General features: G+C 47.2%; 1 protein-coding gene across 2 annotated transcripts in view; it reads left to right on the forward strand.

Annotated features, from left to right (window-relative positions):
* The first annotated feature begins 1,036 nt into the window (after positions 1–1,036).
* The window catches only part of LOC124014373 (cGMP-inhibited 3',5'-cyclic phosphodiesterase A-like), an 86,276-nt gene continuing 62,610 nt past the window's right edge, over positions 1,037–24,702 (forward strand). The window contains exon 1 of one of the 2 annotated variants that reach the window (XM_046329276.1): positions 1,037–2,460. In XM_046329276.1, coding sequence (XP_046185232.1) covers positions 1,540–2,460 — 921 coding nt within the window. In that variant the 5' untranslated portion in view covers positions 1,037–1,539. The remainder of the gene's footprint in view (positions 2,461–24,702) is intronic. The other variant, XM_046329277.1, reaches the window with a different exon arrangement.

Genomic DNA, 24,702 nt, shown 5'->3' on the forward strand with positions numbered 1-24,702 from the left:
CGGCTCATTCATCGCTCTTCCTCTCCCCTGTAACTATTCCCCAGGTTGTTGCTATAAATGAGAATGTATTCTCAGTCAATTTACCTGTTAAAATAAGGGTTAAATAAAAAAGTACATGTAAGGTCAAACATTAACAAGGTACAATGTGACAACACAGAGGTGGTAGGGAGGGTGGTTGGATGTGTGACTGCTACCTGTGACATACTGTAAACACAATCTGAAACACCTTCCTCTCTGAATACACTGTTTACCAAAGTTGTTCTATTCTACCAAAATAGGTGAGGAGTTAATATACAAAATCGAACTTGGAACCAAATGCCACAGATTCCCTATGTAAAGCACTACTTGTCACTATATAGGGAATAGGGTGCCATTCTTCCCACATCACAAACCGTCAGATCCAGTCTTACATCACGTGAATTGTCCTTCAGTTGCACCTGCCTGGACTCCTCTTTCATGACAATATATTTATTTGGCTTATATCCTAAAAATCAATTACTTTGATAAGATCATAAAAAGTGAAAGATAGCCTAATGGTTACCCTCTGAAGTCAATTGCTTTCATAAAATACGCTATGAGAGAAGAGGTGTAAGATGAGCTCATATTTTCAGGATATGGATTGGATGACGTAGCCCATGATGCAAGTGAGTTTAATATGCATTCAACCTTCCATAGAAAAAACGTGAGCTTTTCTGCCAGCGGCACTGGGAATCTCTAGAGCCATTTTCGACTATCATGACATCGTGGTATTTATTTCCAGCATAGCCTACAGAAAATTTTATAATTGATTTTTGTGAAAATAGGCCTACCTCTATTGCATTCATTATAATAATTATAATAAATTCCATCACCATCATCATTGATTTGTTTTGTGACGCCTCTCGAGCCACCGGACCAAGCCGGGGCTCTATTTCATCTCCTTTAAAAAATTTAAAATAAACGTCAGGAAATCTCTATGTAAACATGGTTTACGTCCGGGCAGCAGTATGCCACGCTTCGGCAAATTCCGCTGTTGTTTCTTCAAGAGGAGAGGAGCAGCCTAGCCTATGATGAGCAGAAGAAACGTGAGGGATAAATAATACGGAGAGAGAGGAACAGACCGAGCGGCACAAAGGAGAGAGGAGAGTGTTGTGCGGGAGGGCGAGATAGAGGGAGATGCAGGCAGTGGCCTAGATGTGCGAATCGCCAAGAGTTGCTCTTTCTGGTTCACTGGATGGAGGCTGTTCTCGCGCAGGGAGGACTATAGAAAATATGAGGTTTTACGTGGTTTGTTGAAGGCTACACAGTGAAACGTAACTTTTTCCAGCACGTGTTTTCGTTCATTCGTGTTCTGTATTTTTATGTGGCCTACTTTATGTGTGTTTTGGGGAGAAATGGGTCAATAATTTCGAGGCGCGCAAGCAGTAGCGCACAGTCCCACACACTGCCGCGCGTTATGGCTCTCTCTGTCAAACATGGTGTATGAAAATGCACTGAACCTTTCACATGTACACATTGTGAATATATAGTTCACGCCGCTCCCTTCGTCCCCCCTGTGTGATGACGATGGAGGTGGAAGCTGACAGCGGCAGAGGTATATCAAGGAGCGCTCATGATAAATGCCCGCGGGCGGTGGAGCGCAACGGCTACGTGAAAACATGTGTCACCCCTCTGTATCAGGACGCGGGCTGCCAGTCGTGGCTGAGACTCGCAGATATATGGAGTTCCCTAAGACTTTCGTCCGCGGTGTGTGTGGGCTCTGTTTCGGTTATTCTTGCTTTGCTGGTCAGATTGGTGGACTGGGACGTGGAGCAGCAGAGTTGCAGCAGTAACAGCAAGAATAACGGCGAGTCTGGTTCTCTACTTCATTTCGTAGCGACCTGTGTGGTGGAACTGTTGTTGAACATTTGGTACCTCGTGTCCCCCGTCTTCACTCTCGTATGTGCCTTCTTTTGGGTTGGCTTGTACCTGATCCGCTGCGGGGTGCTGATCCGGACCGCGGTGTTCCTGTTGGCAGTGTGTCACTTCGGCGAAGCCGCCGCGCAGTCTCTCCTGCACGGTGCGGAGGACCAGTTGTTGTCTTTCACCGCCACGGTGGTGGTTCTATCCTGTCTAGCCGTCGGGGCGCTGATGGTGGTCAGACTCGGACAGGGGGTTTCTGTCATCGTCTTCATCAGTATCATCAGAACTGTGTCTCTCATCTCCCTCAACAAGATCCGGGCCAGCTGGAGACCCTACCTGGCGTACCTGGTAGGAGTGCTGGGGGTCCTGCTAGCGAGGTATGCTGACCGGCTCCTGACGGGCTCAGTGCCACTCGGGGCGGGTTGTAGCTACGTGACAGCGGGGAAGGAAGAGAATATCATTCCCGTGTTTAAAAGGCGACGAAGGTCCAGTTCAGTGGTCTCTTCAGACATGGCGCACAGTCACAGCAACAGCAAGTCCCACCGAAGGACCTCGCTCCCATGCATTCCACGGGAACAGGTAAAAAACTTAGCTATAATTTGAATGTTTGGCTTTTTTTCCCGTTTGGTTTAGAGCAAGGGAATGACGCAAAAAATGTGCCCACAATTTATGCATTGTGCCCGAATGTATTATTATTAGGATTATGACTCGTATTGTTATTATTATTAGGCATATTATTATTACATTAGAGGGTCATTTGACTTACTTTGCGGGATGCCTCAAAGCTTAGCTTCTTCTCGGACAAATATTCCTATAGGCTGCTCTGAAAATAGAACACGTGTGTTTACTTGTGCCGATTCTACCATGAGCACTTTATCTACGCTATTAAAGGGAAATACTCTCTGCATGCACGTTCCCGACCCTGGCTGCCTTTTTCTGTTCTCTTTTAGAGTTGGCCACTGTTCAAATGGCAAGTATGTGTTTGTGCTTTTGATAAACCAACTGTATGCCCCTGTCCAGTGGTCCGTATAGTCTATACGCGGTGTGTCCAGTCCATCCATCTAGTGAAGGATTGCTTTGCCCTTCAGGTAGTAAGTCATACCAGGGTGGGTCACCTGAGACAAAGTCAGGGCTGATAACCAGCCCTCAAACCCGGCCTTTTGTTTGACCTGGCCGGGTGGTTCTGGCTCGGAGGAATGGCTTTCACGTCAGCTCACACCAATTGTAAAAGGTTATCAGTAGTTAGAGACTGATATCAAACACATTTCCGCATGGTTTACTGTAATTCATGCGTTTTTTTTATATACGGTAGTTACCAGGAAATGCGTTCTACAGACCGGCTTGAATGTGGTTTATATAAACAAGGAATGAATATTAAATGTGAAGGTACACATTCTAGAGTATCTTTTTATTTTTTATTCAAGTGCATTTACTGACCTTGCCTGTTTTATTCCACCTCGTGCTTTGTTTATTTGATGTCTAAGGACACTGTGTATCCTGAGAAGGGTTTCCTGTCTGTAAGAACAGATTTTGTGCGATGCTGGACTTTAAAAAAAATACTGCCTGAAATCTTCTCTCGTCATCGAATTGCAATCCAAAGTTAGTACAGCTGCTACATTTTAAATGCAGATGTACACGTTTTGTGCATGGGGCTCCCCAAGTATACAGCCTGTATGAGCTGTACAACAGAGAAGACATGCTGTAACGGCTGGCGACGTTTTTTTTTATTTATACTCCTCAGCATGTATGATGTGAATGAACACATCCATATGAAGCTGAGGTACTCCAGTATGTCAACCAGACCCGTGGGTGGTGTTCATAATGCGTCATCTCAACTGTCATTTCTACAACAAAGTGAATCGACGACGACCGGTCTCATGGATGTTAGATTTGCCGCCCCTTGATCTTCACGCGTAAACTCTCACAACAGCTCTACCTCCTCCACACCTTCTCAGCAGCCACCGCTGTGTTGCCTCCCATTGACGTTACGCCCTCTGGTGATAGTTTAGAATAAAACCAAAATAAAAAGGTATCCATTAAGGGCCAGATACCGGACGGTCTCCGAAAGGTTTCACATTTATTCGTCCCAGAGGGAAATTGGTTTTGCAGCAAAGGAGCGTAAAAACCAACAACATTGAACATATAAAATCCACAGGGATATTGTACTTTGTACTCAGGATAAGCACGCTGTCCAAAGTCTTAAATATAATGACTTCTTTTTAAGTAAGAGGCCCCAGCTGGCCCATAGCTTCATACGGATGTTTATTGCAACGTGTTTAGGCCATGTGTTTTGGTGTCGACTGTTGAGTGACTTTGGGCACATCCCTTCTGAACTGTACACAGTGCGTTAGCGACGGGGTCGTCCGATCGAAATCGTGTTCAATGATGCTGACCAACCTCACTAACAACACACCACGACACGAGGCCTGACAAATTGGCCCCCCTCTCTCAGAGGACTTGGTTGTCGGGAGCTTTGATACTCAAGAGGCCTTGCGATTGGTCAGGGTGAGTGCTGTGCGGAGCGAGAGGCCCAGGCAGCGTGTCCTGTCCTCCACGGGCGTCTCCTTGAAGTGAGTTGCGTAAGCCTCTAGAGAGAGAAGGCTAGCTACTCCAGGAGAGGCTCACTGGCTGGATCAAAACAAGTCTGTCTGAAAAACAGGGCCTGGTCGCCGGTCACCAGGGTCACTGTATGTGCTGTACAGTATAGGAAATGATCAGATGTCACTGATGATGGTAGGATATTATTCTGTATTCTCTGTAGTGAGTGGTGTTTTAGTGCAATGGAAATTGATTCAGGGTATAATTTGAGAAGCAGCCTTATGTTTTTCCCAAGGGTTAAAAAAAACTAATCTTTGTGTGTGTGTGTGTGTGTGTGTGTGTGTGTGTGTGTGTGTGTGTGTGTGTGTGTGTGTGTGTGTGTGTGTGTGTGTGTGTGTGTGTGTGTGTGTGTGTTTGAGTGTGTACATCACAGATGACAAGTGATTGTCTAATGCTGTGTGTGTGTGAGAGAGAGAGAGAGTAGGTGTGTGTGTGTGAGAGAGAGAGTAGGTGTGTGTGTGTGTGTGTGTGTGTGTGTGTGTGTGTGTGTGTGTGTGTGTGTGTGTGTGTGTGTGTGTGTGTGTGTGTGTGTGTGTGTGTGTGTGTGTGTGTGTGCAGCTCTCCTCTGGGTGCAGTCCTCGCTCAACTCAGAGAAGCATAGATTTTCATAAACCTGTCCTCCTGCAGTATTTATGAGCCCACCTCCTCTGACTGCCTGCCAGGATGTGTTCTTGCTTTACATTGCAGCATCAAACAGCTCCAAGAAGTCCTCCACTGCTACTTCAAAGGACTGTTTTTCTCAATGTTGCCATAATGTCACGCTTACGATGCGTTTATAGATGTGTACGGTAGGCTTTGTGAACAGTCAGTTCTTAGTAAATCATTACCATCTGTATAATATAGCGTGTATAGTTTGAGGAAGACATTGTAATGTCAGATGAAACCGTTTCAGATAGGTGACTGCTTCATAAATAGCTTTCTAATGAATTCTGGGGGATTTCTTAGAACGCTAGAGCACTTCTAATGACATATCATGATATAAATCTCCTTTTAGACTTGAGTGCATGCGGAGACAGTGTGAGTAGCTGTGTGGTAGCGCTGCAGTGGACTAGCTAGCTGCAAAAGTTGTTTGTGTTTTAGCAGAGGCTTCTAGAGGGATATGATTAGAGGAAATAGCCTTTTCTAGTAAGTTCCCGGGCGGATTCAATCCAAACTTTGGCTCAGTAATAGAGACGTTGTAAGTAGGACTTTTAAAAATGCCATTTTATGAGATTAGTTTCTGCCTTGGTTCTCCTTCTCATGTTCCCTATCCACACACACAGAGGACTGTATATTATACAATGCCACACATTATAACAATGCTTCTGCTAAAATAGCTGAATGCTTGAAAAAGAGTTGGTGCTCCAACAGTCCAAACAGTTCTGGATTTTGTTCAATTTTCTAACTGTATATTACCTAATCATCAAACGTCTAAATATTTCTATGCCACAGAGAGAGAGAGAGAGAGAGAGAGAGAGAGAGAGAGAGAGAGAGAGAGAGAGAGAGAGAGAGAGAGAGAGAGAGAGAGAGAGAGAGAGAGAGAGAGAGAGAGAGAGAGAGAGAGAGAGAGAGAGAGAGAGAGAGAGAGAGAGAGAGAGAGAGAGAGAGAGAGAGAGAATGACAGAGAATGACAGAGAATGACAGAGACAGAGAGGGAATGACAGAGAGAGAGAGAGAGAGGGAATGACAGAGAGAGAGAGGGAATGACAGAGAGAGAGAGAGAGGGAATGACAGAGAGAGAGAGAGAGGGAATGACAGAGAGAGAGAGGGAATGACAGAGAGAGAGAGAGAGAGAGAGAGAGAGAGAGAGAGAGAGAAAATGACAGATAGAGAGGGTGTGATTCGGTTAAATTTGAAGGAGAAAAGGGTGCAGCTAGAATCTATTTGAGGGAAACACTATTCTCTCAATGACGCACATTCATTCCCACAGAGACCCGCCACATTACGCTCTGTGCCATAGATTCCTGAATTTCTGTGCCACTGATACAAGGTTAGTAGGCTGGACTATTCTATCTGCCCTCATAGGTTTAGACTATAGTCCCCAAAGGGGCCTGGATCGTGTACAGATGTAGGATCTTATTTTGATGCCCCTGTTGCAGGAGAACGTAAAGCTTGTAATGTATTTGAGGTTTAAAAAGGCTTCTGGCATTTGTAAATCCCAATTTGAAATTCGACTTGATTTTCCCTTAAGAAAAATGTATCAACCCCTACAAAAATGTACATGAATTATAATCCACATAATTATTCACATTTCCTGTTGCTGCAGGATTATTTTCATGCTGTAGCAAACTGGCTCAAATTAGGATCCTACATCTGTACAAAAACAGATCAACTTAGAACCGGTTTGTACTTAACGTAGTGGCTTCTTGTGTGTGTGTCACAGCTAGGCCGCTCACTCACCAACAAAATAAGCTTGGCCGTGCCGAACTTGTGTGTGTGTTGAGCATATTCCTCTACATGTTGTCATAGTGTACATTCACCTGTTTTCATCTTGTCGGAAGCAGAGAGGGTGTCTTTTCTACCTGATGACTAGACATGCTGAATGTTGACTTTATTAGTCTGCCTAGCCCTCTGTTTAATTGAGCTTGTCTGTGTGTGAATGGACAGAGGGATCTTTTACACACACACACACACACACACACACACACACACACACACACACACACACACACACACACACACACACACACACACACACACACACACACACACACACACACACACACACACACACACACACACACACACACACACACACACACACACACAAGCTCAGCACGGCCAACCTTATTTTGGTTGTGAGTGAGAGGGGCCTAGCTGCGACTGTGAGAGGGGCCTAGCTGCGACTGTGAGAGGGGCCTAGCTGCGACTGTGAGAGGGGCCTAGCTGCGACTGTGAGAGGGGCCTAGCTGCGACTGTGAGAGGGACCTAGCTGCGACTGTGAGAGGGGCCTAGCTGCGACTGTGAGAGGGGCCTAGCTGCGACTGTGAGAGGGGCCTAGCTGCGACTGTGAGAGGGGCCTAGCTGCGACTGTGAGAGGGGCCTAGCTGCGACTGTGAGAGAGCGTCCGAGGAATGTGCAGCTTCAGCTGTTTGATGGGCCCGCCGGCTGCCAAACCTCATTCATTTAAAAAACCCAGCGCTGCACAGCGACCCGAGTCTCAGAGAGAACAGCACCACCGGTACACGGTCCTGGAGAGGAAGCGAGACGGAGAGGTTGAGGTAGGGGGGTATAGAGAGATGCAGGAGAAGAAGAGAGTGGGAGGGAGAAGCAACGAGAGAGAGGGGAGATGCAGAGAGGGAGCGACAAAGGAAGATCTAGATTGATACCCGACAGAGGCAGGGGTAAGGGATAGGAGAGGTAGAGAAAGATAGACAGCGAGCAAGAGAAGAGAGAGCCGTGCCCTTTTGTCACCAGGTGTGCAGCTGTAGCTCTTATGAAGAGAAAAAAAGAATGAATGGACCCCTCATTCAGGCCAGAGCTACGTGGAGAAGGAGGGAGGAATGGACCCCCTCATTCAGGCCAGAGGTAGGTGGAGAAGGAGGGAGGAATGGACCCCTCATTCAGCCCAGAGGTAGGTGGAGAAGGAGGGAGGAATGGACCCCCTCATTCAGGCCAGAGGTTGGTGGAGAAGGAGGGAGGAATGGACCCCCTCATTCAGGCCAGAGGTAGGTGGAGAAGGAGGGAGGAATGGACCCCTCATTCAGCCCAGAGGTAGGTGGAGAAGGAGGGAGGAATGGACCCCCTCATTCAGGCCAGAGGTAGGTGGAGAAGGAGGGAGGAATGGACCCCTCATTCAGGCCAGAGGTAGGTGGAGAAGGAGGGAGGAATGGACCCCCTCATTCAGGCCAGAGGTAGATGGAGAAGGAGGGAGGAATGGACCCCTCATTCAGCCCAGAGGTAGGTGGAGAAGGAGGGAGGAATGGACCCCCTCATTCAGGCCAGAGGTTGGTGGAGAAGGAGGGAGGAATGGAGGACAGAGAGAAGGTGGGGAAGAGAAGTATGGGTGATGGAGAGTGGTGAAAGATGTGAGAGAGATGGAGAGAAAGGGAGGAGGGAGAACAGTTTCCTGCCAAGTCTACCAAAGATGTCAGTCGTAACAGGACAGCAGCCTAGCTGCCCTGTGAAACCTCACCACTGTTCCTATAAACACACCACAGTGCCGCTCTGCTCACTAAAACACTAACAGACACCACACTCAAATACTAACACACACTCACTCCGAACACTTAAACATTTCTACAGTTTCTGCCACGGCTGCCAAGGCAGTGTCTCCCATACAGACAATGCTTCTTTTCCATGTACTTGTTTTTTTCTATCCAGTACCTGAAGGTACATTAGGATTTGGGTTGTTTTCGCTTTCCATTCACTAGTGAAACATAGCAGATGCCTGCATAGTCTCTTGTGTCGGGAGTTAGAGACCAGAGTCATCCCAAAGAGAAATTCTGCCTCCGGTTGTCACAGCCTGACTTATCCTCCTCATTAGGAGTTCATTATCAGACTCACGTCAACATCACTCACATGTGAAACAGGAGGGATGGGATGTGTCTGTATGCTTGCCTGGGAAGCCGAGCGTATGCTCCATGTTTGCATGATTGTGATGGCGTGTTTATGTGTGTGTCCACATATGTTTGCGTCAGTACCATACCATGTGTACCATGTGCAAAATGTGTATGCATAATTGGGTACCCACATGTGGATATGTGTGTGCCTGTGCATCTGTGTGCGTGTATGAGTGTACCAGCGAGAGAGAGAGAACGCTCGAGCCCCAACTCTAGCTGACTAGCTGTAGGGCTGCTAAGCCCACGGCTGAGAGGCAGCTTGTTTATTTAACCTGGACTGGCCGCTGTCCAGATCCCATCTCCCCAGCTTCTTGCTCCCTACCCCCTCCTCCTCTCTCCCCTGCTCCCAACTTCCTACTCCCCTCACCCTGCTCCCGGCTAGCCTCTCCTCTCTCCCCTCTCCCCTCAATGTGCTCCCCTCTCCCCATATACAGAGTTGCTACCCTGCTGGCCAGCCATATGAGCCCCTGGCCCCAGACAAGGAGCGTACTGTTACCCACTCAATGGTGTGTTTTAGTTTGAAAATATGCCCGGCAGATGGGGAGGGGGAAGCCAGCCTTTAACAGAAACCAGGTCTGTACATCTGTTTGTCCGTCTGAAAACGAGTGAGAGCCAGGGAGAGCGAGGGAGAGGCTAGAAAAAAAAAAGTTGAAGGATTTTGGTGCAGGGTTTGTTTTCTCTGAGTCTATTTTAATTAGAGAGAGAAGTGGGCTAACTGCTGCTGTGTAACACCGCACAGCACAATGCCATGTTCAGGAGGAGAGGCATGGAGGAGTCTCAGTCAGCGTACGAGGAGGTGGACTGATGCGTGGTCAGATTTTTTGTTGTTGAGAGGAGGCGTTTATTCAAATAATTATGCAACGGGTGTTTTTCTCAGTTCATTGGAGGGAACAGACAGCTAATGTGATCAATTGTGTGAATTCCGATGAATCATAAGTGTAATGATAAAATATGATAGATTTCTCTAAATGTCTATAATAGCGTCCTCTTATAATGGCTCAAGCCCCTATATCAGCAGCATTGGAGAACTGTCCTTGAGAAGCCTTCCAGATGACTACAGTCCTCATAAACCATGGAGGAGTCCTCATAAACCATGGAGGAGTCCTCATAAACCATGGAGGAGTCCTCATAAACCGTGGAGTCCTCATAAACCGTGGAGGAGTCCTCATAAACCTCGGAGGAGTCCTCATAAACCTCGGAGGAGTCCTCATAAACCATGGAGGAGTCCTCATAAACCACGGAGGAGTCCTCATAAACCACGGAGGAGTCCTCATAAACCACGGAGGAGTCCTCATAAACCACGGAGGAGTCCTCATAAACCTCGGAGGAGTCCTCATTAACCTCGGAGGAGTCCTCATTAACCTCGGGAGGAGTCCTCATAAACCACGGAGGAGTCCTCATAAACCACGGAGGAGTCCTCATAAACCACGGAGGAGTCCTCATAAACCTCGGAGGAGTCCTCATAAACCTCGGAGGAGTCCTCATAAACCTCGGAGGAGTCCTCATAAACCTCGGCGGAGTCCTCATAAACCACGGAGGAGTCCTCATAAACCGTGGAGGAGTCCTCATAAACCGTGGAGGAGTCCTCATAAACCACGGAGGAGTCCTCATAAACCGTGGAGGAGTCCTCATAAACCTCGGAGGAGTCCTCATTAACCTCGGAGGAGTACTCATAAACCGTGGAGGAGTCCTCATTAACCTCGGAGGAGTCCTCATAAACCGTGGAGGAGTCCTCATAAACCTCGGAGGAGTCCTCATAAACCTCGGAGGAGTCCTCATAAACCTAAACCATGGAGGAGTCCTCATAAACCACGGACGGAGGAGTCCTAAACCTCGGAGGAGTACTCATAAACCATGAAGGAGTACTCATAAACCATGGAGGAGTCCTCATAAACCTCGGAGGAGTCCTCATTAACCTCGGAGGAGTCCTCATAAACCTCGGAGGAGTCCTCATAAACCTCGGAGGAGTCCTCATAAACCTCGGAGGAGTCCTCATAAACCTCGGAGGAGTCCTCATAAACCACGGAGGAGTCCTCATAAACCATAGCTCCTGTCCACCGATCACGTTACTCTGGCCCAGTTGAACATGCAGCGTTATTGGGTTCGGTGTGTGTGTGTTTGAGCGATGAGTGTTTTTTAAATGTTCCTACTGTATAACCAGGTCTTTATTGTAAAATATAATTAGTTCTCATTGGCTTACCTGGCCAAATAAAGGTTTGAAAAATTGACATTGCAGATTGTTGATGCTTCAGAATAAAATCTCATACACTTCTGAATTGAGCTTTCTGTGGACCAAGAGGGTTCCAGGCTAGTCCTCTGAGTTGCCCAGTGCTTCTGCTCTGTCATCAGTCTGCTGGGCTGCAGTGTTTGCCCTGCCTGACCCCTGCCTCCTCCAAGGCTCCACAGTGCCTGGTGCTGTGGTTGTCTATCAGGTAATTGCCAGCGTAATTGCATCACATGCAGCTGGTAGTGTTTTTCCACTTCCATTACTCTCCTTGCTTGTGTAATGCTGCTTTTACGCAAAACACAATGGAGACGTGCGCAATGCAGTGAATTGCACAAAGCTGTCTGTTCCTGGAGCCAAAGAGAACCTGCTGCTGGGTTACACTAGGTTTGGATCGGATCTTTATCCAGAGAAATGGTTCTGGGATTAGATAGGGACAGTAGGCGACTTGCCTGTTTCTGCTTAAGCCAAGAAGTTGTTGTCTTGTTTTGGCAAGGCAACAATGTACTAGTATTGGATGCAGATGTCTTGGAACTATTAATGAGTCATACGTTAGCTTACGTAGCTTAGCATATGGATGAAGGGATATTGCTCAGATGCATCATCTTAAAAACAGTGAATAGTATATAGGTAAACTTTGTGATTGTATTCTTAACGGAAGCTGTTTTGACCCCGGATATCTTTAAGGTTATGGGTTCTAACTATTTCTGTGGACGCAAAAGGATATACAGTGTGTTCTGAAAATATTCAGACCCCCTTGACCTTTTGAATATTTTGTTACGTTACAGCCTTATTCTAAAATTGATTCAAATGTATTTTTCCCTCATCAATCTATACACAATACCCCATAATGACAAAGCAACAATTGGTTTGTAGAAAGGTTTGCTAATTTATTAAAAATACAAAACTGATATCACATTTACATAAGTATTCAGACCCTTTACTTAGTACTATGTTGAAGCACCTTTGGCAGCGATTACAGCCTCGAGTCTTCTTGGGTATGACGCTTGGCACCTGTATTTGGGGAGTTTCTCCCATTCTTCTCTACAGATCCTCTCAAGCTTTGTCAGGTTGGATAGCTGCACAGCTATTTTCAGGTCTCTCCAGAGATGTTCAACTGGGTTCATGTCTGGGCTCTGGCTGGCGCACTCAAGGACATTCAGAGACTTGTCCCAAAGCCACTTCTGCGTTGTCTTGGCTGTGCGCTTAGGTTCGTTGTCCTGTTAGAAGGTGAACCTTCATCCCAGTCTGAGGTCCTGCTCCGCTCTGGAGCAGGTTTTCATCAAGGATTTCTCTATACTTTACTCCGTTCATCTTTCCCTCAATCTTGACTAGTCTCCCACTCCCTGCTTCTGAAAAACATCCCCACAGAATGATGCTGCCACCACCACCATGCTTCACCGTACTGATGGTGCCAGATGTCCTCCAGACGTGAGTTCAATCTTGGTTTCGTCCAAGTGGGCTGTCATGTGCCTTTTACTGAGGAGTGGCTTCCGTCTGGCCACTCTACCATAAAGGCCTGATTAGTGGAGAGCTCCACAGATGGTTGTCCTTCTGGAAGGTTCTCTTATCTCCACAGAGGAACTCTGTCAGAGTGACCATCTGGTTTTTGGTCACCTCCCCGACAAAGGCCCTTCTCCCCTGATTGCTCAGTTTGGATAGGCGGCCAGCTCTAGGAAGAGTCTTGGTGGTTCCAAACTTCTTCCATTTAATCATGATGGAGGCCACTGTGTTCTTGGGGACCTTCAATGCTGCAGAACGTTTTTGGTACCCTTTCCCAGATCTGTGCCTCGATACAATCCTGTCTCGGAGCTCTACGGACATTTCCTTCTACCTCATGGCTTGGTTTTTGCTCTGACATGTACGGTCAACTGTGGGACCTTATCTAGACAGGTGTGTGCTTTTCCAAATCATGTCCAATAAATTGAATGTACCACAGGTGGACTCCAATCACGTTTTAGAAACATTTCAAGGATGACAATTAACTTGTAAAAATGAAATCCATTTTAAAATACAATTGTAACATAACAAAATATGGAATAAGGGAAGGGGCCTGAATACTTTCCGAATGCGCTGTACATGTACAGTGCCTTCAGAAAGTATTCATATTCATACCCTTTGACGTGTTACAGCCTGAATTCAACATTTATTAAAACATTTTTTTTCTCAACCATCTACACTCAATACCCCATAATGACAAAGTGAAACATCTTTTTTGAAATTTTAGCAAATGTATTAAAAATGAAATACAGAAATGTTGAATTCACATAATTATTCACACCCCCTCAGTCAATACATGTTAGAATCACCTTTGGCAGTAATTACAGCTGTGCGTCTTTCTGGGTAAGTCTCTAAGAGCTTTGCACACCTGGATTGTACAATATTTGCACATTATTTATTTTTTAAATTCATCAACCTCTGTCAGGTTGGTTGTTGATCATTGCCAGACAGCCATTTTGAAGTCTTTCCATAGATTTTCAAGACAATTTAAGTCAAAACTGTAACTAGGCCACTTTTTTATTCTATACAGGTTTCTTTCTTTTCACTCTGTCATTTAGGTTAGTATTGTGGTGTAATTCTCATGTTGTTGACCCATTCCCCATATCACAGCCATTAAACTCTGTAACTGTTTAAAAGTCACCATTGGCCTCATGGTGAAATCACTGAGCGGTTTCCTTCCTCTCTGGCAACTGAGTTGGGAAGGATGCCTGTATTTATATATATGCCATTTAGCAGACGCTTTTATCCAAAGCGACTTACAGTCATGTGTGCATACATTCTACGTATGGGTGGTCCCGGGGATCGAACCCACTACCCTGGCGTTACAAGCGCCATGCTCTACCAACTGAGCTACAACTGAGCTACAGAAGGACAGAAGGACCACATATTTATACAGAAGGACCACATATTTATTTATTGATGTAGTGATACACCATCCAAAGTGTAATTAAAAACAGATACTTATATGTGTGGGGTACTGAGATGAGGTAGACATAGTCATATTATTGCACACAGAGGAAGTCCATGCATCTTTTTACGTGACTTGTTAAGCAGATGTTTACTTCTGAACTTATTTAGGCTTGCCATAACAAAGGGGTTGAATACTTAATAGACTCAAGACATTTCAGCTTTTCATTTTTTATGAATTTTTGAAAATGTCTAAAAGCATAATTCCATTTTTACATTTTGGGGTATGCCAGTGACACAATCTCAATCCATTTTAAATTCAGTCTGTAACACAACAAAATGTGGAAAAAGGTAAGGATGTGAATACTTTCTGAAGGCCCTCTATGTGTTCTATGCAAGGCCTGAAATGCATAGAGAAAGCACTAAGACAGTGGCTGTTCACTCTACCCTATCCTTCAGCCAGCCTGCCAGACCTGCTCTGTTCTGTGTTGTTGGAGAAGTAGTTATTCCCTGGTATTTGGGTGGTAATTTTGCGTACACAAGTCAAGGCATTCTGAGCACAGACGTATGCAGGGACTGAATACAGTGACTGAAGGCGCTTGAAGATGACCTCATCAGGCTGGTGAACATTTGGCCTTTTTTATTTGTTTGTTTTTATTTGCCGACACACTGCATTTTTCAGCTTTTTCATACACTGGACGCGTTTTATGAGGCCATAGGGAGAAACCAGATTTCTTTTTTTTTTGCCAGGTTTTCAACCGGAGTAGCTATCGTGTCGGTTGTTTTGGTGTGGAGGATGGGGGGTGCGTTGCATCCTCAGTTGTGGCCCAGCTGCCACACGCGCACACACAAACACAAACCTCCATCCCCCATGAATTACTTCCAGAAAGCCTAATGTGTTCCAGAGCAGGGAGAGTCACTTTAAAACTCAGGCCAGATGATTGCTCTGTAATAACAATTGCGTGTGTGTGTGTGTGTGTGAGTGAGAGAGATGGCTGACTGGTGGCTCGTTACCTCACAGCTGCTGGGCTGATGACGCTGGGCAGAATTTGCTTATAAATGCAATTTAACACAAACTTGGGACAACACAACATGATGACACAGGGTAAAGTGTTAACTCTAGTGGCACGGGGAGATTGGGACTGATATGAAATTAAGAGCCAACCATCTCTCTCCCTTGCCTTCAACCAGAGTAGGAAAGGTCCTGTACCAACCCACATAAACTGCACTGGTCATTACATAAGTCTCAATGTCCTGTCCCTCTACATCTCACCCTGCATGCTTAGCGGTATATTTGTGTCTCTCTCTAACTCTCTCTCTCATTCTCTACCTCACTCTCTCTCTAACTCTCTCTCTGTCTATCTTTCAGAGTAGTGGCGTCCTCTGAAAGATGGAGTTAGAGAGGGAGTGGTGTCCTCAGCTGCAATCACACACTGTTATGTAAGGCAGATCTCTCTCTCTCTCTGTGTGTGTGTGCTCGCACTGATTCATTTTGGCCTGATTTTCCCGATGTGTCTGTGATGGAACGGGCCATCATGTGGGGCTGGGGTGGACCATCATGTAGGGCTGTGGTGGACCATCATGTGGGGCTGTGGCGGACCATCATGTAGGGCGGGAGTGGACCGTCATGTAGGGCTGGGGTGGACCATCATGTGGGGCTGGGGTGGACCATCATGTAGGGCTGGGGTGGACCATCATGTAGGGCTGGGGTGGACCATCATGTAGGGCTGGGGTGGACCATCATGTAGGGCTGGGGTGGACCATCATGTAGGGCTGGGGTGGACCATCATGTGGGGCTGGGGTGGACCATCATGTAGGGCTGTAGTGGACCATCATGTAGGGCTGTAGTGGACCATCATGTAGGGCTGGGGTGGACCATCATGTAGGGCTGGGGTGGACCATCATGTAGGGCTGGGGTGGACCATCATGTAGGGCTGGGGTGGAACATCATGTAGGGCTGGGGTGGACCATCATGTAGGGCTGGGGTGGACCATCATGTAGGGCTGGGGTGGACCATCATGTAGGGCTGGGGTGGACCATCATGTAGGGCTGGGGTGGAACATCATGTAGGGCTGGGGTGGACCATCATGTAGGGCTGGGGTGGACCAACATGTAGGGCTGGGGTGGACCATCATGTAGGGCTGGGGTGGACCATCATGTAGGGCTGGGGTGGACCATCATGTAGGGCTGGGGTGGAACATCATGTAGGGCTGGGGTGGACCATTATGTGGGGCTGGGGTGGACCATCATGTAGGGCTCTGGTGTACCATTATGTGGGGCTGGGGTGGACCATCATGTAGGGCTGGGGTGGACCATCATGTGGGGCTGGGGTGGACCATCATGTAGGGCTGGGGTGGACCATCATGTAGGGCTGGGGTGGACCATTATGTGGGGCTGGGGTGGACCATCATGTAGGGCTGGGGTGGACCATCATGTGGGGCTGTGGTGGACCATTATGTGGGGCTGGGGTGGACCATTATGTGGGGCTGGGGTGGACCATCATGTAGGGCTGGGGTGGACCATCATGTAGGGCTGGGGTGGACCATTATGTGGGGCTGGGGTGGACCATCATGTGGGGCTGGGGTGGACCATCATGTGGGGCTGGGGTGGACCATTATGTGGGGCTGGGGTGGACCATTATGTGGGGCTGGGGTGGACCATTATGTAGGGCTGGGATGGACCATTATGTAGGGCTGTAGTGGACCATCATGTAGGGCTGGGGTGGACCATCATGTGGGGCTGGGGTGGACCATTATGTGGGGCTGGGGAGGACCATTATGTGGGGCTGGGGTGGACCATCATGTAGGGCTGGGATGGACCATTATGTAGGTCTGTGGTGGACCATCATGTAGGGCTGTGGTGGACCATCATGTGGGGCTCGGGTGGACCATCATGTAGGGCTGGACCATTATGTGGGGCTGGGGTGGACCATTATGTAGGGCTGTGGTGGACCATCATGTGGGGCTGGACCATTATGTGGGGCTGGGGTGGACCATTATGTAGGGCTGTGGTGGACCATCATGTAGGGGTGGGGTGGACCACAATATAGGGCTGGGGCGGACCATCATGTAGGGGTGGGGTGGACCACCATATAGGGCTGGGGTGGACCATTATGTGGGGCTGGGGTGGACCATCATGTGGGGCTGGGGTGGACCATCATGTGGGGCTGGGGTGGACCATTATGTATGGCTGTGGTGGAACATCATGTAGGGCTGTGGTGGACCATCATGTAGGGCTGGGGTGGATCATCATGTGGGTCTGGGGTGGACCATCATGCAGGGCTGGGGTGGACCATCATGTAGGGCTGTGGTGGACCATCATGTGGGGCTGGGGTGGACCATCATGTAGGGCTGGACCATTATGTGGGGCTGGGGTGGACCATTATGTAGGGCTGTGTTGGAACATCATGTAGGGCTGGGGTGGACCATCATGTAGGGCTGGGGTGGATCATCATGTAGGGCTGGAGTGGACCATTATGTGGGGCTGGGGTGGATCATCATGTAGGGCTGGGGTGGACCATTATGTAGGGCTGGGGTGGATCATCATGTAGGGCTGGGGTGGATCATCATGTAGGGCTGGGGTGGACCATCATGTAGGGCTGGAGTGGATCATCATGTAGGGCTGGGGTGGATCATCATGTAGGGCTGGAGTGGACCATTATGTGGGGCTGGGATGGATCATCATGTAGGGCTGGGGTGGATCATCATGTAGGGCTGGAGTGGATCATCATGTAGGGCTGGAGTGGATCATCATGTAGGGCTGGGGTGGATCATCATGTAGGGCTGGAGTGGACCATCATGTAGGGCCCGGGTCCTGGGCCCGTAACTTTGTTCACGGTCCCTCCCTACCACCCCCACAGGAGACCCACATAGTCGGCAGATCCATCCACCTGCCCTGTGCTTCATGCTACGCACTTTAGCTACCTTCTTCATCTGTGCTTTAGCTATGTTCAAAAGCATTTATCCATAAATCCTATCTACAAAGTTTATCCTGTAGTCTATTTTATTACCACTACTGCTCTGATTTTATCAGAAAGGATGATTTGATGATATAAATATATACTGTCAATACATCTCGTTAGTCAGAACATTAGGCTATTCCAATCATTTAGTAGGTCCCCGGGCCTGGGAGGGCTCATCGTAGTGCATGTACTGGAGAGTTGGCTTTGACCCCATCGCCCCATCTACAGGTAGGATGTTCAGCCACAACATTCAATGCCTCTCAATTTGGTTTGGTTGAAATTGTTTTCTAATACTTATTGTGTCTGTCTGTCTGACTGATGCAAGCTTTGTCCGTTAGCTGAGTAAGTTCACTGGTCTGGTCTGCTGTTAGACTCCACTGCTCAGTAATAACGGTGTTGCCAAACTATCTAAATAATGAAGGAGCCATAAAGAGCATCGTTCTCTCATAAACAAAGAGAAAGCTCTTTTCATCTAAAAGCAGGGACATTTGCTCTTTGCAGCTGTTGGTTTATGTTTCATGTCCAGCTCCGAGGCAGAACACACACACACACACACCGCTCTCGTCCCTCCTTCGTTTTCTGCCCATCTGACATTTCAAACAGACGTGCAGAAGAGCGAACAAGACAGGCGGGCAGCCAACGGGAGGGCTGGCCTGGTCAAATAAACACAGGAGCAGTAATCCCTACCAGACCTGCCACACACACCCAGTGTGTGTGTGTGTGTGTGTTCATGTTCATGGCTCGAGTCATGATCGAACATATGCACCCAGGAGCTTTGTCCTGCCTCCGTGGGTTAAACAGTGGTCACAGGGGATGTCAGGTTGGATAACCAGCTGTAGTTAACCTCTGCCTTTAACTCTGTATGTCAAGCATAGTGTGTGCATCCCTATGGGAACCACAACAAGGTGGTTCAAAACGCAGCCCTCTGTGGTGTGCTATCATACTGGAGCAAATCCTAGCTTGACGTGTGCCGAGATGTTTGATCATATTTAGAGTGATCACTTGGGCCCACAGGGTTGGTGTTCCACTGTGGTTGACTCATGGTTGTTATGGTTGTCTGTGGTGTGTGCGTTTACGTTCTGCGAACACTGAACATTGACGAGCGTCAAGACCCAATCACCCAGTCCAACAAGCAACAGACTTCGCACTTTCATACCCTTAAAAGGAGACACCTCTCACACTTTCTTTATCCTTAGTTACCTCTCACTGAACTCCCTCTCTCTTCTCGCCATCTCTCCGTCTCTCTCTCCGTCTTTGTCTTCTCGTTTGTCTCTCCATCTTCTCTTCTCCCTTTTGCTGTTTTTGTGGCTGTGGGAAGACATTGTGAGAGGCAAGGAGCGTCATCGTTAGTGCTCATCCGTGGAACAGACCAGGGGACAGACCATGGCTCTGACGTCTGTACGGGCCATTAGGAGGGGAACACACACAGAACACACACACCATGCGCTTTCCTCTCTCACACACACACAGAACACACAAACACACACAAACACACACACAATCGTCAGGATCATGTGGTTAGCTATGCTGTTTGGCACTGTGGGCCCTGTTACTGTCTGTGTTTATGTCAGTGTGGTCCTCCAGGCATGATGTCTCTCTCATTCATTCACCAGCCATTCACTGTTTCCTCCAGCCATCCAGTCACTCCTAATTCCTCTCTCTCTCTCCTTCTCTTTCTCCCCCCCTCTTTATTTCTCCCTTCTCTCTTATTCTGTCTCTCCCTCTATCCCCCTCTCTGTTTATCCCCCCCTCTCTCTTTCTGTCCCCCCCCCCCCCCTCTCTCTCCAGTCTCATTCAGGGCAGAAGCCCTTCTTATATTGGATTATGTTGTTGTGATGGGCGTTGGGGCGTCTAGTGGTGGTATTACTCAGAAGCAAAGGATTAGGGGAGTTCAGTTTTCCTAGAAAAGCTGTTTTTATCAGGGGTTGGAACCGGTTCAGGGAACAGAACCGAAAACCGGAATATAACGTAATTTTTTCTAGGAACAGAATCAGAACCGGGAAAGTGATCTACAGCGATCTACCCACAATTTGATACGTTACAGCCTTATTCTAGAATTGATTAAATTGTTTTTTCCCCCTCATTAATTGACACACAATACCCCATAATGACAAAGTGAAAATAGGTTTGTAGAAATGTTTGCACATTCATATATATTTTTTAAACAGAAATACCTTATTTACATAAGTAAATAAGCTCAGGTGCATCCTGTTTCCATTGATCATCCTTGAGATGTTTCTACAACTTGATTGTAGTCCACCTGTGGTAAATTCAATTGATTGGACATGATTTGGAAAGACACAAACCTGTCTATATACGGTCCCACAGTTGACAGTGCATGTCAGAGCAAAAACCAAGCCATGAGGTCGAAATATTTGTCCGTAGAGCTCCGAGACATGATTGTATCGAGGCACAAATCTGGGGAAGGGTACCAAAAAATGTCTGCAGCATTGAAGGTCCCCAAGAACACAGTGGTTTGGAACCAGCAAGACTCTTCTTAGAGCTGACTGCCCAGCCAAACTGAGCAATCAGGAGAGAAGGGCTTTGGTCAGGGAGGTGACCAAGAACCCGATGATCACTCTGACAGAGCTCCAGAGTTCCTCTGTGGAGATGGGAGAACCTTCCAGAAGGACAACCTTCTCTGCAGCACTCCACCAATCAGGCCTTTATGGTAGAGTGGCCAGATGGAAGCCACTCTTCAGTAAAAGGCACATGACAGACCGCTTGGAGTTTGCCAAAAGGCACCAAATGGACTCGCAGACTATATGAGAAACAAGATTATCTTGTCTGAATGCCAAGCGTCACATCTGAAGGAAACCTGAAGCATGGGGGTGGTAGCATCACACTTTGGGGATGTTTGTCAGCTGCAGGAACTGGGAGACAAGTCAAGATCGAGGAAAAGATGAACGGAGCAAAGTACAGAAAGATCCTTGATGAAAACCTGCTCTAGAGTGCTCAGTACCTCAGACTGTGTCGAAGGTTCACCTTCCAACAGGACAACGACTATAAACACACAGCCAAGACAACGCAGGATTCTCTGAATGTCCTTGAGTGGCCCAGCCAGAGCCAGGACTTGAACCCGATCGAACATCTCTGGAGAAAACGGAAAACAACTGTGCAGCGATGCTCCCCATCCAACCTGACAGAGCTTAAGAGGATATGCAGAGAAGGATAGGACGAACTCCCCAAATACAGGTGTGTCAAACGCAAAAAGATTCGAGGCTGTAATCACTGTCAAAGGTACTTCAACAAAGTACTGAGTAAAGGGTCTGAATATTTTTTTTTTGTATTACATTTTCTACGTTTTCTAAAAACCTTATTTGAAGCGTGGTTCAACTTAGATTTTCAGAATATTCCTATTTCAGCTATTCTCGATAAGCTTCAGCTTGTCATGTAATCTTTTTCATAGACCTTTTGTTTGTTGAGTAGATATTACTTGTCTTTGTGTGAGCCATCATTTGAATGAAAACAATAGACAACTGGATGTTCATTCATTCATGTATGCAAATGATACCGGAAAAGGAAACCTCTTCCCCACTTGAGCTCATGTGCTCATGTGGTTACACTTTTACCCAGTTTTATGTTTGCAGGTCTGCTCAAATCCTTTCACCAACATGTCTCTTGTGGTTGTGCTGTTCTTGTGCCCCCTGAGGACAACACTCTGACTCTGAAGTCGAAACCCTGAGTTGTAGCACTCAACAAACAGGCCCCTGGAGGACAAAGACATGCAACGTCTATGGTCTCAGCACCACAACACAAAACCCCATTAGCGCCATTAGATCCAACCCTGCAGGGGTCACACACACACACACACACACACACACACACACACACACACACACACACACACACACACACACACACACACACACACACACACACACACACACACACACACACACACACACACACACACACACACACACACACACACACACACACACACACACACACACACACACACACACACACACACAGTCACAGTCTAGACTCTATCGGGAGATAGATAAGTACAGTCCAGTAGAGTGATGGTGATGATGGACTGTGTTGACTGGAGAAAGCCTCTTGGGTTGGGGCAGATAGATAGCAGGGGTAGACCCAGTGAGAGGGATGGAGAGAAGAGAAGAGAGAGAGAGAGAGAGAGAGAGAGAGAGAGAGAGAGAGAGAGAGAGAGAGAGAGAGAGAGAGAGAGAGAGAGAGAGAGAGAGAGAGAGAGAGAGAGAGAGAGAGAGAGAGAGAGAGAGAGAGAGAGAGAGAGAGAGAGAGAGAGAGAGAGAGAGAGCACTATTACATGGAGAGGTCCAGGACAGCCTTGTTGTTGTCGGCCAATCACAAGTCATCAAAGTGCCACTATCCTCTGGCTCTGTGTGTGCCAATCACAAGTCATCAAAGTGCCACTATCCTCTGGCTCTGTGTGTGTCGTGGCAAGCGAGTTAGGAGATCAGTGGAAGATGGAATTAAAAGTTAAATGAGAAGGATGTTTCAACTACCAAGAGCCAACAGGTAGGCTGATAATACTCTATGGAGTTGATGTAATTGTGTAGGATGGGGGAAAGTGCAGCTTATGTAGCCTCAATTAGCCTCCCTCTCTTTTCTCTTTTCAGTTTGTTACAGCCAATATATGTACTATGTAATCAGATTGGATGATAAATAACCTAGCAGGAGGTCAGGAGATGCTATCAAAACCAGCCACTAGGGGCAACAGTGAGTACTATTACCATCAGGTAGGCTTGAGCTTTTGCTAAGGTGTTGTGGATGGTGGATGGGTGTAAAGCTGCGAGCGCCGAAGGTTGCATGTTCAATTCCAGTGCTAGGCACTCATTGTATATGTATATATTTTTTAACCCTATCCCAAACCTTAACTCAATCATTTGGAATTAGTGCCGAAATGTGACTTTTATGCATAAGGGTTTGGGCGTCTGATTCTGCAGTGAGACTGTGAAAGCTTGTTGCTCTCCCCCCTCTCTGATGCCTGCATGTTGCGCCACTCACACACACCACGCCGTCTCTACCCCGCATTCTGCTAGAACTTCTGGTTCCCTCTCCCTCTGCTTTTGCATTAACAGCTTCAGTTAATAAGGTAGCAAAAAAAAATGCTTTTCTGCTGCTTCCCTCACTCGGATAGGACCCAACTGGAGTCTTTACGGGGCCGGGTCTGGTTGTCCTCTGGTCCGTTTGGACCGGGTTTCCATATTCTTTTAAAGTATTTATTTGGGTAGGTTCCGTGGAGGAAAGTACCGGGTCCATTTCGTAACATTTCGTAACATTTCCCAACTTTTTGCATCCGAGAAGACCCCTTAACACTTTCCATGAATGGCTTGGGCTGCTTGACCCACTGTCTGAGTGAAAGCATATTAGCAGAGATGATTATATGCCTGTTGTTTCATCCATGTAACAATGTTCTAATCATCGAAGCTAGTGTATCATTCTATTCTCCATCTCTCCGACCAGTATGCTGCTATCATGATAAGAATTTGGTCGGTGATTATATTTGTCCTATTTCACGTAGGAATTTGAAATATGTTTTTTTTTGCATATCCCAACTCTTCCTGAGACACCCTTGGAGAGGGGTCATGGCCAGGGTCAGCCATTATCAACGGCGACCCTGGAGCAATTAGGGTTAAGTGCCTTGCTCAAGGGCACATAGATTTTTTACCTTGTCGGCTCAGGGATTCAAACCAGCGACCTTTCGGTTATTGGCCCAACTCTCTAACAACGGGGTTTAAAGACACCGATTGATTGTATGCACGTCAATCTATCATATGAAACATGGGTTGGTCGTTGTCTTTTGAATACAGTTTTCCAATGCAGCCACTGCATGCGATGTGTGTACAGTACGATTTTAAAACGACCATGAACACTGCACAGTGATTGTGCAGAAATGATGTTTATATTAGTTTTGTGTGTGTGTCTGTGTAGCTTCCAGCTGTGTCTTATTAAGCTTCTCTCAGGACTGTAAGAAAACTGAATGAGTTCACTCAGGGTTTGGTGAATTATCTCTCTTTCTCTCCATCTCCCTCCTCCTCTCTCTCCCTCTCTCCCTCCAGCTCTCTTCTCTCTCTCTCTCTCTCTCTCTCTCTCTCTCTCTCTCTCTCTCTCTCTCTCTCTCTCTCTCTCTCTCTCTCTCTCTCTCTCTCTCTCTCTCTTGCTCTCTCACTCCAGCTCTCTTCTCTTCTCTCTCTCTCTCTCTCTCTCTCTCTCTCTCTCTCTCTCTCTCTCTCTCTCTCTCTCTCTCTCCCCTTCTGTTTCTCCCTCCCTCCATCCCTCTCCCCCTCTCCTCCAGCGATCTAAGAAAACAGAGGCAGAGTGTTTGTATAATGCCTGGCTAAACTCTGGCTGTTCCACCGAGACCCACACGCCCCCAGTTAAAATGTTGACACTTCCAATCCTGCACAAATTGTCCAAGAGCCATTCTTCCTCTGAACACAGCGCATTCTGTGTTTATTTAGATAATCAAGGACATATCCTCCCCTCCACGTCGGCTAAAACAGCTGTCAGACTTCAGTGGCGCTGTGTTCTTTAGAAAACAGGAACAAACAGCAGAAAGTACAGTCAGAAAGCACCCATACAACCCTTAAATACAAACCGTT

Source organism: Oncorhynchus gorbuscha, linkage group LG25 (assembly GCF_021184085.1).
Source record: "Oncorhynchus gorbuscha isolate QuinsamMale2020 ecotype Even-year linkage group LG25, OgorEven_v1.0, whole genome shotgun sequence".
NCBI classification, from domain to species: domain Eukaryota; kingdom Metazoa; phylum Chordata; class Actinopteri; order Salmoniformes; family Salmonidae; genus Oncorhynchus; species Oncorhynchus gorbuscha.